The sequence below is a fragment of the Cyprinus carpio genome, chromosome B17, assembly GCF_018340385.1.
Source record: "Cyprinus carpio isolate SPL01 chromosome B17, ASM1834038v1, whole genome shotgun sequence".
Classification (NCBI taxonomy): domain Eukaryota; kingdom Metazoa; phylum Chordata; class Actinopteri; order Cypriniformes; family Cyprinidae; genus Cyprinus; species Cyprinus carpio.
This window is the reverse complement of record NC_056613.1, coordinates 27098617-27116822: the sequence shown is the minus strand read 5'-3', so window position 1 is coordinate 27116822 and position 18206 is coordinate 27098617. Positions and strand designations below refer to the sequence as shown.

The following is an 18206-nucleotide window of genomic DNA, read 5'->3' as shown; positions in this document are numbered from 1 at the left end:
TTCTTGCTCAAGCCTTCCTGTTTTCCCATGGAGCAGTCCAAGGTGACATGTACCATCATGCTCTTGGTGGGTAAGTGAGAGATTGTGGAACAGCTATGTGGGACAACAAACATCTCTGCTGTTCTTAGTTTGAAAGTTTCTCAGAGGAGCTATGCAAGGTTTCGATCACTCTGCTCGAGGAACTGAGGTGGCACAAGCCTTGTCGCTGCTACTGCAGGGAGAGCAATTGGTATCCGGATATTCTATTGAGTTGCGTACGCTCGCCGCATCCTGTGGCTGCAATGCTAAGGCGCTCTGGGAGCATTTTCTCAATGATCTGGCTGAATACATCAAGAATAAGATCTATTCTCTCAAACTGCCCTCTAACCTTGCCATCCGGGTGGATAACTAGATTGCTCTCTGTTCTCGACATTGGAGGAGCGTTTTTCTCCTGATCCTATCACTAGAGTTGCGTCAGGAGCAGTGAGTGACATGCCTTCCCAACATCTCATTTTCCCGGAGGAGGAGCCGATGCAGGTTGAGAGTGCACGGCTGACTGTAAGGGAGCGATGTTATCGCCTGGACAATCAATTGTGTCTCTACTGCAGTGAAGAAGGTCACGTTGCAGCTTCGTGCTCGGCAGTGAGGCAGTTATCACCACTCCAGGGAGCATGTAAGGTGAGCGTCACAAGTACTCGACTGCCCTCTGGTTGTGTGTTTTGAGTTCCAAGTCTCATTACTGTTTAATGGGACTTCTCATCAGGTGTCTGCATTGATTGACTCTGGAGCGGAGGGCGATTTCATGGATTCATGGTTGGCCACAGGCTTGGAAATTTCGTCTGTTGCCCTGGCCGAGCCTATATCGGCTAGAACACTTTGTGGAACCCTTCTCACCAGAATTACCTATGCCATTAAGTTTGTAACACTCATAATTTCCGACAATCATTCTGAGGAGATCCGGTTCCTCCTCATCCACTCACCCACCTCTCCAGTGGTTTTGGGACACACCTGGCTGGTCAAGCATAACTCCCACATTGACTGGGCTCTTAACTCTGTTTTGGCTTGGACCCCCTTCTGTTTAGCTCAATGTTTGGGTGCTGCATTTTCCCCCATAACGTCTTGTTCTGTGTTGCAGGAGGAGCCAGTGAATTTGGCAGATGTACCGGAGGCTTACCATGACTTGAGATCGGTTTTCAGTAAGTCCTGAGCTTCATCTGTGCTTTTGCACCGCCCGTACGATTGTGCATAAGATCTGTTATCTGGCACTTTTACACCTAAGGGGTGCCTTTACTCTCTGTCCGGACCTGAGTCGGAGGCCATGGAGAGGTATATTCAAGATTGTCACACATAGCGTTGGACTTCGTCACTGGTCTACCCCATCTAGTGGCAAGAAGGTAGTCCTCACTGTGGTGGACAGGTTCTCAAAGGCAGCCCATTTTATTCCCCTCCCCAAACTGACGTCAGGCATGGAGACATCGACTATTGTCTTGAATCATGTTTTTCGTATTCATGGCCTCCTGGTGAACGTGGTCTCTGATAGGAGTCCCCAGTGTGTATCTAGGCTTTGGAAAGAATTCTGGTGACAGCTGGGGGGTGACTGTGAGTTTATCCTAGGCTTCTATTGTGTCTATGTTCTATTGTTTTTGTTTTCTCTTGTGAAAAATAAATCTCAGTTTTTCAACTACTTCTCTGCATTTGAGTCCTCTGTCATCCCGGGGACCTGACACAGAGTATGCTCTCCCGCCATCCAAGTCCTTTATGATCTTGTGCCCCATCTGAGTGGGATATAAAGAGCTAGGGGAATAATTGACCATTTTGAATGAACAAATTTATGGGCTGTAAACGCTCACGGTTGAAAGCATTTACAGGCGAACCCGCCCGACTATCTGTTGTATGGAGACCAGAGAGCTCAGCTGTAGCAAGAGTTCTTGAGTAATTCCGCACCATGCCATTTGCAGTTTTTATGGTGCAATTGTCTAAATGTCCTTCTCAGTAACTTGAGAGGCCATGAGAGAAATGAAAATATGCATGTGTGCCACAAAGTTGGGAAATTTAATTATAAAGCTGTTTAAACAATGCTAAGAATTTTTGTCTGTTGCAATTACAAAAATTGCATTCCAAAACCATAGCACTTTAAAAATAATTGAGTTATATACAAATACTCTGGTATCTTAAAATATGTACCACAATTTTCTGAAATAAGTGGATTTAGTGGCAGTCATTTAAAACTAAAGGACCCTTTTGTACCTTGAAAAGGTCTTTTAATCATTTAAACAGTGCATTGAATCTTGCCAGAGCTAAAATGTTCCGCATAATAGTCTCCAAGTCTCCAATAAGCACTGTTATACATAACAAATGGGTCACATTGTCAGGATAAGAATTTTACAGAATGCTTTGCAACCAAGTAGTAAAAAGAGATAAAACAGATATTAAAGGTTTATACCACACAGATTGGCTTAACTATGTAACATCAAGGGAATCTCTGAAAATGCTTTGTGACAGGTAGCAAATGATTTTTAGTATCCATAAGAATTTCAAATTCAGTTAATTTAAAATAAAATCTTGGGAAAACACTCTTAGTGGTTTGAACTATTTCCGATTAAGGAAAGTTGTGATGTTGTTTGATGTAAACAGGCAAATGGAAACAAAGCTCAAGAAAACCATTACTCGAAACCACATATTTTAAGAGTTTAATTGCAGCCATTTTCAGGGTCATTGTGACTGATCGACTCTAAGTGTTTCAACGAGTGTCAAAGGGGATATGATCACACATTCAGGGAATTAAGACATTAGATAAGTGAGGGGTCTAAATGAGGATAAATGGCCAATAAAATCTGTGTCCTTGGCCATCTGGTAAGTCATCAATTCTCCCTTAGATTGCCACTGTGGTGGTGCAGGAACCGTGTGACACATCCAGAACTTGTCGCAGGCTTTGTTGAATCATTTCTCTCAGCCTCATTTGGAACAAGTAGGGTTTAGAAACTGCATTTAAGAGTATGGTTTTGGAGACTAAGGACACATCAGCTCTGCAGCATATAGATAATACCTCATAATAAAATTCTAATTCAACTTTGGATTTAACCTTCACAACAAAAGCAATCCCAAACTGTATTTCAAAGAATTTAGCTAAAAAAAAAAAAAAATCAAGATTGCAGAGGAAAAGAAAAGGAAAAAAAAAAGGAAAAAAAAGTTATAACTGTTGTCTAACCAACTTCAGAAGAATACTTAGAGCAGCAGGTGCTACACACAGCCACAAACACAGGTTTTCTGAAATCTTAGACCCAACCAACCACCTTTTTTTTTTTTTGTGAAACTCTATAAAGACCTAATGTGAGTTGAGTCTTCAATGTGAAGTGCTATTTATGGGCCACCTATATGTAGAGCGTTCCAGATTGATCACTTACAATAATCCATCTCAGTTTGGGCACTGCCAACCAAGCAGATTTTTCATGACTACCCTCTTTCTGACCCTTATGAAACAAGTTGTTTTTACTGATGTGCCTTTAAAAATGTAAACACTCTCTCCACATGTAAAATATATTGACAAGAGCACTTTGCTGTGTTTACATACGAGTTGTGGGTTTGCTGTCAGGTTCAATATAGTCTGCACTTCCTTTAATAATAGCTACTGCAAAGCCTGTATTACATTCATAAAACAGATTCGCAAAACAGTCCATTCTGAAATGTGCTGCACAAAGGCATACCTTTTCTTAATGGTGAGACAGGGTAGGTCAAGTTGAGTTTAGTCTAAAACCTACTTGTGTTGTGTGTGTGTGTGTGTGTGTGTATACATACTGATACTGCATAAATGTAAATGCTTATTCTGGCCAGTATTTGTGAAGTAAAGCAATAAAATAACAATAAAATAGTATACAGGTCCTTTTTTTAAAAATTAGCATATTGTGATAAAAGTTCATTATTTTCCATAATGTAATGATAAAATTAAACTTTCATATATTTTAGATTCATTGCACACCAACTGAAATATTTCAGGTCTTTTATTGTTTTAATACTGATGATTTTGGCATACAGCTCATGAAAACCCAAAATTCCTATCTCAAAAAATTAGCATATCATGAAAAGGTTCTCTAAACGAGCTATTAACCTAATCATCTGAATCAACTAATTAACTCTAAACACCTGCAAAAGATTCCTGAGGCTTTTAAAAACTCCCAGCCTGGTTCATTGCTCAAAACCGCAATCATGGGTAAGACTGCCGACCTGACTGCTGTCCAGAAGGCCATCATTGACACCCTCAAGCGAGAGGGTAAGACACAGAAAGAAATTTTGAACGAATAGGCTGTTCCCAGAGTGCTGTATCAAGGCACCTCAGTGGGAAGTCTGTGGGAAGGAAAAAGTGTGGCAAAAAATGCTGCACAACGAGAAGAGGTGAACGGACACTGAGGAAGATTGTGGAGAAGGACCGATTCCAGACCTTGGGGGACCTGTGGAAGCAGTGGACTGAGTCTGGAGTAGAAACATCCAGAGCCACAGGCGTGTGCTTTTGAACCAGAGACAGCGGCAGAAGCGCCTGACCTGGGCTACAGAGAAGCAGCACTGGACTGTTGCTCAGTGGTCCAAAGTACTTTTTTCGGATGAAAGCAAATTTTGCATGTCATTCGGAAATCAAGGTGCCAGAGTCTGGAGGAAGACTGGGGAGAAGGAAATGCCAAAATGCCTGAAGTCCAGTGTCAAGTACCCACAGTCAGTGATGGTCTGGGGTGCCATGTCAGCTTGCTGGTGTTGGTCCACTGTGTTTTATTAAGGGCAGGGTCAATGCAGCTAGCTATCAGGAGATTTTGGAGCACTTCATGCTTCCATCTGCTGAAAAGCTTTATGGAGATGAAGATTTTGTTTTTCAGCACGACCTGGCACCTGCTCACAGTGCCAAAACCACTGGTAAATGGTTTACTGACTCAATTGGCCTGCCAACTCTCCTGACCTGAACCCCATAGCGAATCTGTGGGATATTGTGAAGAGAAAGTTGAGAGACGCAAGACCCAACACTCTGGATGAGCTTAAGGCCGCTATCGAAGCATCCTGGGCCTCCATAACACCTCAGCAGTGCCACAGGCTGATTGCCTCCATGCCACGCCGCATTGAAGCAGTCATTTCTGCAAAAGGATTCCCGACCAAGTATTGAGTGCATAACTGAACATAATTATTTGAAGGTTGACTTTTTTTGTAGTTCCCGAGTTTTCTTTTATTGGTCGGATGAAATATGCTAATTTTTTGAGATAGGAAATTTTGGGTTTCATGAGCTGTATGCCAAAATCATCAGTATTAAAACAATAAAAGACCTGAAATATTTCAGTTGGTGTGTAATGAATCTAAAATATATGAAAGTTTAATTTTTATCATTACATTATGGAAAATAATGAACTTTTATCACAATATGCTAATTTTTGATCTACCCTCATTTATATGTACATTTACGTTGAGTCATTTAGCAGACACTTTTTTCCAAAGTAGTAGGTGCTACACACAGCCACAAACATCCCATCCTTATACTTTCAACAGATATTCCTGTACCAGTTTTGAGTTTTTAAAGTTACAATATGTTTTCACAGTACATGAAAGTCTTTTGTCTCCAAAAATCAAAGAAATCATTTCTCAAATGACAATTTTAAGGCTTGTTCTAAAGGTTAATATATACATTCTCCCTGAAATAAAATTGGTGATGGAGTTGGTGAGCAATATGTCCTGTCAGAAAAAAAGCAGTGCTTCCTGAAATCTATTTATTGTGCAACCTTCAAAAGAGCCATCACAGCAACACGTCTCATTGAGACCTAAGTTTCCCTCTGGCATTTAACATTATCTGAGGGTTTTAACAGATGATTCACCATCTTAGCAATTGTGGTTGATAATCACTAAGTGGAAGGAAAGCTCAGGAGTGTTCTTTAAAATCTGGCACTTTCACCAGTGTTAGGTCATGAAATATTAACAAGTTCTAATGCAGCATATTTTAAAACTTGATATTGTTAGACAGAGCACACTACTTTCGGATGAACTACAGTGAACTGAAATGTTTTGACAAATTGCACATGTGGGTCAAAAAAAGATTCTGGTGAAAAAAAAGGAAAACAGATTGTGATGATAATTTTATAGTTGGGGATATTTTAATCATATATATACAATTTTATTAATTTAAATTCTAAATTAGCTGAAACCAAACCAAAAATTGTATGTATATCTATATATATATATATATATATATATATATATATATATATATATATATATATATATATATATATATATATATATATATGTAATAGTAATATATATTTTTATATATGTATATATGAACAAATTGTAAATTGTACTATACATATTCATTTTATAGTGTACAGTACTGTATGTTTGTAAATGATTGTGGTGAAAGGGAAATGCCAAATAAAATGGAAGCTTCCATTATCAAAATGTTACATTAATATCTGATATAATACAATATTATAACATACTGATGTAACATATTGAGAATATTATCTTAGCCAACAATACCCAGCCATAATATACTGTATCATCAGTATGCAAACTGACCATCTCCTAGTATTTTCCACTTCCATCTCTAAATACTTTAAATGTACATTCGGTAACACTTTAATATAGGGACTAGTTCTCACTATTGACTTGCTGCTTATTAGCATGCCTATTATTGACATATTGACTGTTTATTAGCACTTATAAAGCACACATTCTGCATGACCACTTTCTACATCCCTAATCCAACTCATTTCCTTAACTTAACAACTACCTTACTAACTATTAATTAGTAGCAAATTAGGAGTTTATTGAGGCAAAAGTCATAGTTAATGGTTTGTTAATAGCGGGAATTGGACTTAAAACAAAGTTTGACCATTTTTTTTATTATTATTATTATTATTGTTATTATTATTATTATTATTATTATTATTATTATTATTATTATTATTATTATTATTATTATTATTAGTGTGATGCATTTTATTTACAATAAACATAAGCTTCTGAAACTTTGTTTTGTCCAGTTTTAAGTTTTGAAACCACAGCTCCCAGATTTTTGGATGGCACTACTTGTTATTTGGAACAGGTATTTATCAAATTAGTTACTTACTGTCACAAATAAATTAGTCTAATTAGGCATTTCAGTGTTTTTGGGGGGTGTCAATCTAAAATCTCACCTAGGGCACCAGCAAAGCCTAAGCCTGCCCTGCATTTAGGGGAATCTACTTAAGTCTGCCTACTTCTGCTTACAGTTGTCTTAGCACATTAAACAGCACAAGTTATTTTAACACAGAGAAGATGCATACTTCCCAAATGAAACGTAACAAAGAACTCCATTATGTCTGAACTATTCAAGAGCAACCTCTGGGCAATAAAATGTTCCTCTTAAATCTGCCTTTCTTAACAGTGGAAGCCCCAAGTATTGTACCAAGGAAGCATACTCACACACTGGGCAAAAAAAAAAAAAAAAAAGGAAAATGTGCGTATTTGTACGTTGCCTGGAGCTTCAAGCTGGCCTCTGATAAACAACCTGGTCCCACTGGTGCTTTTAACACTCCAGTGAATACGAGACGAATGTGTGGTTGGAACACAGTTGGAATGGTTTGAAAGCCATTCTAGCAGAATAAAGGAATACAGGAATGCATGAAATACCTCAAGAAAAGTGTGAGAAATAGCTATGAACATCATAGTCATGTTAAAGTTCCTGAAGAATGGCTTCTGACATTCACTTGTATGTGAATACCGGTGTTACAATTATTAGCGTTACAGAGCAACACGATAAGCTTATGAGATAAGCTATGCAAATGTACTTTGACACATCAATATTAAATTAAAATGTCGTCACTTTATCTACTTTTACCCGACATCACTCTCTTACAAATGCTAAGCTCCAACTTCAATTTTAAACACTAAAAACTAGCTGAGTTTGCATTTATTATATTTGCCAGCCTTTTATAGATAAGGTTTTCATGTAGGGATATTTCTTCAGCTATGAGCACTTTAATGTCCCATGGGGTGATTTTCTTTTTCTTTCTTTATTTTTAACTATGTTTCCATTAATGGTTAAACTGTGTGAAAACAACTGAGCAGAGAATGAATGAATGAATATTTTAACATTATTCTATATGATGCTTATCATTTTCGATCAAGACTAATTGTAATTATATACATTGCAAAGATGTGGACAATAATTTGGTAATTGTACATAATTAATATAATATTATTAAGGGGTAGTGTACTTTGATTTATTGATACTTCTACTATTGCTAAAGTACTGTACACTCCCAAGACATCTATCTATCTATCTATCTATCTATCTATCTATCTATCTATCTATCTATCTATCTATCTATCTATCTATCTATCTATCTATCTATCTATCTATCTATCTATCTATCTATCTATCTATCTATCTATCTATCTATCTATCTATCTATCTACTAACCAAGAAACCTGGACTTTTCACAGCACTTACATATTGTTGCTCTTTTATTGGTTTGATTGCTTGATGTCTTTAATCCTTGTTTGTACTGTAAGTCACTTAGATAAAAACGTCTGATAAATGATTAAATGTAATTGCATGATAAGTATATGAAGTATAAGTCTTGAAATTACAAATTTTTGTATTTCTTATTTTTGTCAATATTAATGTGTTAATGATTAAATGTAAATGCAAAATAAGCCTCCAAAGTACAAATCATGAAAATGACTGGTTATAAGTTCAGCCAGGAGTGTCATTTGAGTTGCTTCTTAGCCCAGTAAGATGGACAAAAACAGAAATGATTTGTACTTTGGAGGCTAATACATAATATTTGCCACAGCTATCACCGTGTCTCTTTGAATTTTAATAATTTGTCACAGTTTTTATTTTGTGTCTTTTTTGATAAGTTTCATCAGTAAAGTCTTTGAAGTTTTTGAATTTGTTTTATTTGTTTTAATTAGTTGAATAAAAACCTTAGAAGACTTAGGCAAAACGTAAGACACATTTCATCAGTCACCTTAACACAGTCTTTGACCTTAAACAATGTGTTTTTGTTAGAAAGATATATTGTAGGGTGCAGCTGGAAATTAACAGTATATTGTCATGTCAGAAAATTAACAGAATTATGATTAAACAGTTTATTTACGAAGTTTGTGCATCAAATGAGATGAAATATTATGGTTTCCAGGTAAAAATCATATTTTAAATCATAATTTAAAATAAACTAATTACATACATGAAATAATGTAATGTTTATTAAATCAGTTCAAATCAAAGTCTCATTCTATGGCATTAGTAGTGGACACCCTCTTGTGGATTTGTAGTCAATAAATTCTAAGAACCACAAGTGCACCTTTAATTTAACCATAATTACTCCCAGATCATCGATCATTTCAAGTTAATTTGGTTAGGATGTAACTGAAAAGGTTGTATGAGTGAGCCTTTTTGACCTATTCAGGCTGATTTTCTGACCTGTTGCAAGCGATATAGGTGGTGATCAGCCTTGACAGAGTAATCAGCCAATCATAGTGATGAAGAGAACATGATTGACGGGTATTATCACATTGACAAGGTAATGAGCTAATCATTTGCTTATACTTCACATGCTACACTTAAGGATTATTTTCTCTAAATTCTGAAAATACTAGCTTTGAAATGTCCAGTGAGTGGTGTTAAAAGATTAACGCACAGTCACATTTGAAAATAACACATATCAACACTAAAAACAATAGTATTAACAATGTTTCACAAGACTCGTACAACACAGTGCTATACCAGGTGAGCTAATAACCATGTTTACAACTTCGGAAAACTCATACAAATTGAGCTGGTTATTTACTGCAAATGTCAAAATATAGTAGTTTACAATTATGTGCCATGATAAAAGTGTTTTATGGTCACAATGTAGTATTGTGCAATAACATTGCAACTAATGGTCGCATCAGCTGGAAGCCACAGTGAACTATATGCATGCATTTGATTTGTATGTCACTTTGTGTGTGTGTGTGTGTGTGTGTGTGTGTAGAGTCCCTTTTTAAAGCAGCCTAATCTGATTTTCTGGTCTTATCTGGTTTAAGATGGTTTCTTAGCCTGGTTAAGCTGATGTTTAGTGTTTAATGCCCCAGACCCTTTTAAAATCGGTCAACAGATCAGACTGACCAAGTTTGAAGAACAATATACCAACAGTGAAATGAGTTCGAAAAGTGTGTACTACGAGAGTAGTTTAATATACAGGGCCAAAAAAGTCCATACAATTGCCCCAAAACATCTATAAATGCTGTTCTGTTAACTAATGAACAATGTGGTTTCTTTGTATATGCAAATGTTAGTAAAACCATTGTTCTCTTTCAGATTGCTCTTCAAAGGGAAAGTCATGTGACCGTGGGCCTGCTGGATATTATCCTGAGTTCGCCTGGAGTTTAACATCAGCAGAGGACTCCTGGGCGAAAGACCAGACGATGGCAAAGACAAAAGCAAGTTCCCAGGAGTGGGAGGAAGGTAAAGAGCTTCCATTTTACAACGTTAATGATGCTTTCTCAACGAAACAATGTGATTCACATTGTAGCATAGATTAATTGGTTTTATTCAAGTCAAGAATATTAAAACATTTAAAAATAATCAATTAGCCTGACTACATTTGGTTACCAATTATAAGAAATAGCTCCTTGTGGTATTAACTGCACACTTATCTTATAATTGTGTAGTCCAGCAAATTTAAATGAGCGCTACCACCTTTAACCAAATATATATTTGAGGTATTTTTAATTCCTACACACGTTTGATAAATAAATAAATTAGGGGAAGTTATAGGGGAAAAAGAAAAAAAAGAGCTATTAATATCATTAAGCCTCTCATCTCACAAAAAGGAAATTAAAAATGTTTACCATCACAACTTTTGAAGCCCTCTACTACACAAGCTTTGAACCATATAAGTTTATTTGGGAAAGAGGCAATGTGGATATGGTTGTGCAAAATACCGAACAGAGCAAAGAACCTCACCATGTGAATAACCATTTCATCTTTTCTCAGTGAGGAATAGATGGAGCTGAAAAGAGGCAGAATGGAAATGATATGTAACAGACAGAACGAAAGAGAGATTGAAGGGGGAGTGAAGTGGGGGGGCAATAGTTTAGAAAGCCTCATTTGATAGTCAGGTTGCGAAGAAGGTTGGGAAATTACTAACTCTTCAGGCGCACCTCATGCACTTGAAAGACAAATGCAGCAGTTCCACATGCTGTTCAATCACTCACTGCTAGGCCCCGTGTGTTCTCTTGTTCTTTTCACACATACAACTGCACTGCAGGAATCCAGCATATTATAAAATGATCATAATCATGCTTTGCAAAAGAGAAATCCCAGTATAGATCGACCAAAGGGAACTCTCTCTTTGTAAACAAAACACTTGGACATTATTCTGCAATTTACAGGCTTCAAAAAGAAAGGAATACATCCAAACAGCCAGAAAAGTACTTGTGAGATGAGACAAAACAGAGAATGTAGTGATATACAGTAGATACAGCATATTCATACCATTTTTATTTCATTTTTTTTTTCTGCAGGCTTGTGATAGACCTGATTATTTGTTCACAGATGTTACTTTAACTTTAAGATATTTTATATTCCAGATATTTCCTACTTTTCTTTGTCCAAAAACAAGACCTTCAATCTAAAAATAAGAAAACCCAACATAAATACTATTGCGTTTAAATTATGATAATTAAACTGTTTTAAACATACATAAAGAAAACATATATATAAGAAAAATATATATATATATATATATATATATATATATATATATATATATATATATATATATATATATATAGCTTATAAACCATTTTTTTAATCAAATTATGCAAAAGTGTAAACATATTCTATCTTTTTATTGTGTGAATTTAGAATACAAACAAATGTTAGCTTTGAATATTAAGTTTTTTTTTTTTTTTTTTTTTTATAAATTACTTCAGAGTTTATTAAACTTCAGTTTATTAACTTATTAAACTTCCAAGATGCCATTTATACCCCCATCACAAAATAAATGATGATTAGAGATGTAAATTACATTGGTTTAATACAGAATTCTGTAACACTTTATTTTAGGGTCTCTTAACCTGTTGCTTATTAGCATGCATATTACTAGAATATTAGCCATTTATTAGCACTAATTAAGCACATAGTAATGCCTTTTTCTACATGACCTTATTCTACATCCCTACCTTACTCACTTAATAAGCGGCAAATTAGGAATTTATTGAGGGAAAAGTCATAGTTAATACTGAATAAGTGATCATTTTTCTAAAGTGTTACTGTTCATCTTTTAAAAGTCCAAAAGGGTACTTAATTAAAGAAACCTTTTTATCACTATCAGTAATCACTTTACCTGACAAGAGGTCATTTATTTTTGCTACCATATTCTTCAGAAAGACAAGGGGTATAAAGATATTTTGAGATACACAACCTTCCAATACCAGAAGGAAAAGCTTTGATGCACTTGGTTGGAAAGCAAATGAAAACATACAGGCCAAATCATTTCTGCCCTCTTTTTCCGCTTTCCAAGCAATGGAAGTCTAGTGAATGATTGTGCTTACCTCCTCTCCATATGTCCTCAGGCATATGGGTTTATATGTGCAGGGAAATAGAGGATGAGAAGTTTGATGAATGCAGAGTGTGAAATGCCAGGGCTATTTGCCTTTTTTTATCGGCTGGTGCACTTACATTCTTTGGAGACTTGTTGTCGTGCATGACTGTCACCAGGGAAGGCTGAGCTCTGTGGGAAGGGGGTGGGTTTTTGGGAGGTCAGCGTAATGAGGCAAACTAACGTAAGGTCACTGTAGCTGGGAGGAAGTCAGATATATTTGGAGGTTGAGAGCACTGAATTTATTTGTCCGTTTTTTTCATGGCAAAATTCTTTCAAATAATTTGATTTGGTTCCTATATAAAGTATGAGATACACAATTGTTGCTAAATCCATCTTAGATGATGGTTTTATATATATATCTTTTTTTTTTTTTTTTCTGTACTGGATGTTCCATTTTCTGTATTAGATGTTACAAAAGGAAGAAATCTTATCATAAATCATTTTTTTCAATTTTTGTGCTTTTAGAAGAGGGCCTGAACTGGAAAGATGTTTACAGTTTTTATTATTAGTAATTTTCTTTCTTTCTTTCTTTCTTTCTTTCTTTCTTTCTTTTTTGTTTCCTCTTTCTTTCTCGTTTTTCTTCTTTCTTCCTTTCTTCATCTTTCTTCTTTTTTTCTTTCTTTCTTTCTTTCTTTCTTTCTTTCTTTCTTAAAGTGCAGTTTATTTACAAGTGATCCAGAAATCCAAACATAATCCATACAATAAACAGAGACTTGACCCTACTTGACTAGACTTGACTTGTCCAGACTTGATGAGGCATGAACAGACTTGACATGAACAGACTAGACTCACCGACAGCAGGTTACAACATTAATACACGACCGGGGACAATGGCAAAAACATAGCTACTTATACAGACAATGAGGGTCATGAAGACAAGAGGGCAAGGGAAGCATGACACAAACAGCAATCAAACAACAACAATCGGGGTCAATCAATCTGTGGTCTGGATCCTGTTTAAATCTTGAAGTGTTGCTAAATTAACTGTAATAGGTTTTCTATTCTTTGCCTGATAATCAATCCTAGTAACAACTAATAATGTTGTTTTCTCTAATATTTTTCTTGCTTGCTTGGTATTATACATACCTCAGTACCACATGTTGCAAAAATTAACTAGTAAGACAATTTTGATTATCTACAGGGGAATGTTAGAATATGTGATATATTTTTGAACAGGCCTTATAAATGGTGTAAATCTTGGTGTCCTATGGGATATGACTGTGTGGGTGTATACAGTCTGTGGGCGTATACACAAAGCTGGCACAAATTCATGTGGGGTTGACATTTACCCCATTAGCATGCTTAACACCATTAATGATAGGAATATAGGACTCATTATTTCGTTATTTGAATAGCAAACTGGAGCGGTCAAAGCCTGGGATGATCACAGGACATTAATTCCACAGCAGCTTCAGATTCTATGTACTCAGGGGAGTTTTCATGCAGCATGCCCAGAGAACAGGTGGTGGAGAGCGGAACTGGTACAGATCACTGCTGAGATGGGCAAATTTGCATAGATCCTCAACAGAAGAAAACAAACCGTTACCTCAAAGTTTGGTTAGATTCCAGCCTGTGGACAAATGATTATAGACAAAGTGTGTCCTTTATGCAATTTACATCATGATCTGTTGCACTTCAGCAAAGAAGAGAATGAAAGAGTTCATCACAAACTCAGGATCAAACCCTGTGCTGACAAAGAATGTTAAAAGCAAGCATTGTGAAACCACTGAACCCGAATTAAACTTGATTTTATTTTTTTGGTTCTGTCCACTCAAGACCAATTCTGGCTCTTGAGTTTGTTCAGTTTGTTCAGTTTGATTTTAGAGAGAGGCAGGTCTATTGTGGGTGTTCTAAAAAAAAAAAAAAAAAAAAACGGATGCCATCAACCTACAAATGGCTTTTTTTAGGACATTAAGCTGGACTAGGAAAGAAAATAAAACTATGTTATTTAACATTAACAACATTTCACATGTCACCTTTATGAAGTTTTTAAAAAGTAAGGGGGGCTATTGGCTGAGACATTCTGTGCTGAAGTATTTTGCAAAATAAGGACTTTGGCTTCATTGCTTCTTTGCATGTGTCTTCTGATCTGAAAGGATTGTTACACTTGCATATTGTCAGCCTAGAAATGCTCACATAGAGATTACAACATATGATTGAGCATTGATTTTTCAGTCATGCATGCAGAGTCCAGACAACATCAGCTGGATAAGAAAAAAAAAAAAGAAAAAAAAAAAAGGCGTTGAATCCTCTACTGCCACTTTGGTTCAATTGATTTGTTTGCACAAGCTGAAGTGCTTTGAAGCAAACTGCTGCTCTTTGTGATTCCAGAAATGCCCAGCAACACTGTAGGGATGAAGTGTGTTGGTCTCTGAGTATGCACCATGTTTTTTAAGTCAATGAAGAACCAACCTAGCCATGGGATTGAAGGCTTAAATCAATTTGCATGGATAAAACTTATGGTTAATTACCTGCTTTAAGGATCTTACGTGTCGGGCAAAAAACAAACAGGTTGAGCAAAGGGTGATAATACACAACCATGAGTAAACACACTCTTGGGTGAAAACATCTAATTTTGTTTTGACAAGAGAAACCAGCACCATATGCTCTCCAAGGTACAGCTTGACATTGCCAGGGGTGCCACAAAGATGAAAGACTCTGGACCTTCTGTCTCCCGTAGACAGCCCGACCTTCACTTCACCCAGCACAACATGAACATCATGGCCTTTTTGTTTCATGTGCCCTGGATTTTCTGCTTAATCAACATCAGATAGTGAAGCTCAGTTTGTGTGGGGAGAACTGTAGGATTACATCTACACTAGTTAGATTGAGGAAAGCAGCAGAACACACATAGATCATCTGAGGTCACCTGTCACTCTGGTTTCCCAGAAAAAAAAAAAGAAAGTCTGATCTTCCGTTTTGTACTCTCTTTGTAATATGATATTGCCTCACCTCATAAAATAAACTTATTTTTTAATTTTCAGATGGTATGGCAGTTGAAGGTTGAAGGTTGACAGGGCCCCAGGTTGGGCCCAGAACATCCTAAAAACTTGGGGGAGGGCTCCATTGATTCAAGGCAGTGCACTGAGGCCATCCATACTGCTTCACCAAAACATCCAAGACACATGGTGGATGGGCTGTTTAGCTTTGGATAGTGTAGTGAATCATTTTGTGGACCACTAAGGCCATTGATGCCCCTGGGGTCCCCAGTGTTATCTCAGCAGCTGAACATTTTAGAGACATAGCGTGTGCTCTTTGACTTGAGGCAATGCACTGAGGCACTAGTCAGCCCTCCAAAGCCCTTGAGGGCCCCTCTAATATCTACATCAAAATATCCAAGAGTCATGTGGGGTGGTGTGCTGAGGCCCTTAGTCATATGAGGCCCTTGAGGGCCACTGCAATATTTCTGCACTGTGGTTGCCATAACTTTACAGTAGATATATAGATAGATAGATAGATAGATAGATAGATAGATAGATAGATAGATAGATAGATAGATAGATAGATAGATAGATAGATAGAGAGAGAGAGAGAGAGAGAACAGGAGAGCTTGCACAGCAATTTTCTTTTTGGAGAACAAATCAAAATATTACCATTGCACATCTCCCACTGACCTTCACCCACACCAAAAATATAAATAATAATTTCCAGTCAAATTTGAATATTTTATGCACTGAATAGCAGTGCACAGCTCGACTGCAGTTCTGTTTCAGGTTTAGAAATTGTCACCTGTAATAGGTTTCTGCTGCTAGCATCTTATATTGCATTCTAGAGAAGTTTCAGTAGCAGTGGCGCATGTCAAACAAGCGGCTAATTAAAGTTCCCACTAAACACATTTATTCATTCATCTGTTTATTCAGTCATTTACTTACGTGGGGGATTCGAATGCACCAGTCAGGGGTGTGCAGTGCCCAGGGATCTGGCTCCCTCTGCTGAACCTAATCAACCTCTTCACCTGTGGAGCCCTACGACTGCTGTTGACAACTGGAACACCATAACAGTCTACTGTAAACTATATGTGGGTCTGACTCATGAGATACAGTAAAACAATGAGGAGGTTTTGTTATATACGGAACAGTTCACCTTCACGTTCTTCCAAAATTCAGATTTCATTGTGGAACCCCACAGGTGAAGTTGTCAAGAATCTCAACACAGTTCTTCTCCAACAACAGTTCAGAGGTTCCAAAAACACAATAAAGAATTATGTGATGAACAACATAATCTTCCTCTCTGAAAAAGTTATTGAATCAAATATATGGCTTTGATGTGGCAGGTTTGAGGTCAAGTACTGTCAAACAACACAAGCAGCATTGATGTTTAATGTCATTGACAATAATCCTGACACTGATGTGTCGAAAGACACCAAATGTGATTTGATAGTCAGACAAAGGGAAGACATTTAGTTATCAATAAAAAAGAGGACTTGAAATATGGTGGCCCAAGTGTAAATTTGTATGGTGCTATTTCTGTTTGTAGCATGTGTATTTGTAAGTCCATCCTTATGCTACTTTTTATAGGATTTTAATCTACATCACACTTAGCATAAACATGCTACTGTACTTTTGTATCGTAGTCTATGGAAGGCTGTAAGCATAGAATGCAAAGCTTGTTTATTGGTCCCAGTGGTATGTGTTTTTTTTTTTTTTTTTTTTTTCTAGTAGAATGCTGCTAAACTTGCTACTGTGACGTATGTAGAGCTTGATTTAACTCACAGTTGAGATTACTGTGTTGATATATCACTTCATTAGCTATATTGTAATGCACTAGTGACTAACTGCCAAGGTGCTGAAAGCTTTAGAGCGCTTTAGAACAATCACGATGGCCGATATGTTTGGAAAAGATGTATATTTTTGTTGTTCATTTGAACAGACACTAATTTCACATAAATAACCATTGTTAACTAGGCTAAGCATATTCATTTAAAGTTCCAAGAGGTCCAGTGTTTAATCTTCATTGTACATGTTTAAGTGTGCAGCAATGGAACCTTCTAAAAGTACAGAATAATAATTTCTCAACCACTAAAATAGTCCAAGACCTGATTGTTTTCCAGTATATAATCTCAATAATAATAATAATAATAATAATAATGCAATATAACAAATGTATTTGGTCACACTTAAAATACAATTTGAAATACAATTGGTGACAAAGTGCATAGGGCCAAGAGGTCTGGGGGGCAATAGCCAAAACAGGGGAAACCTCCCCGATATTAGGCATTGTTTTTAAATGACAGCTCATGCGAAACTGCATAAAGCAAGTACTCCAAAAGTGTGAAGCAGCGCTACCCGATTTATCTGCCAGCCATGCATCAGTCACCGCACAGTGCTGACGAACGTGCGCCGTGCTTCTGCTACGATTTAGAAGTGATAAACGGTGCAACTCGCTTGATCCATTCAGATGTGACACAGAATTGTTATACAGTTGTGTGATATGAGAACATTAAAGGTTCTAGTGATGCTGGCTGAAAACAACCACGACAATGAAGTATATTGGAAAATGCCAATAGGCTTGTCATTTCAGCACCAGTAGCTAATTTAACTTGAGGTTATTAACACTGTACAGATAGCCTATATGTGTTGGCAGAAATGTATTTATTTTAAATGTTACTGTTATTACATA

At 36.7% G+C, this 18206-nt stretch overlaps 1 protein-coding gene across 1 annotated transcript in view; it reads left to right on the top strand.

The window, feature by feature from the left end:
* alk (ALK receptor tyrosine kinase) overlaps positions 1-18206 on the top strand; it is a 395687-nt gene that overhangs the window by 174946 nt on the left and 202535 nt on the right. The window contains exon 3 of the mRNA XM_042742958.1: positions 10298-10444. Within this exon, the coding sequence (XP_042598892.1) occupies positions 10298-10444 (147 nt within the window). The remainder of the gene's footprint in view (positions 1-10297; positions 10445-18206) is intronic.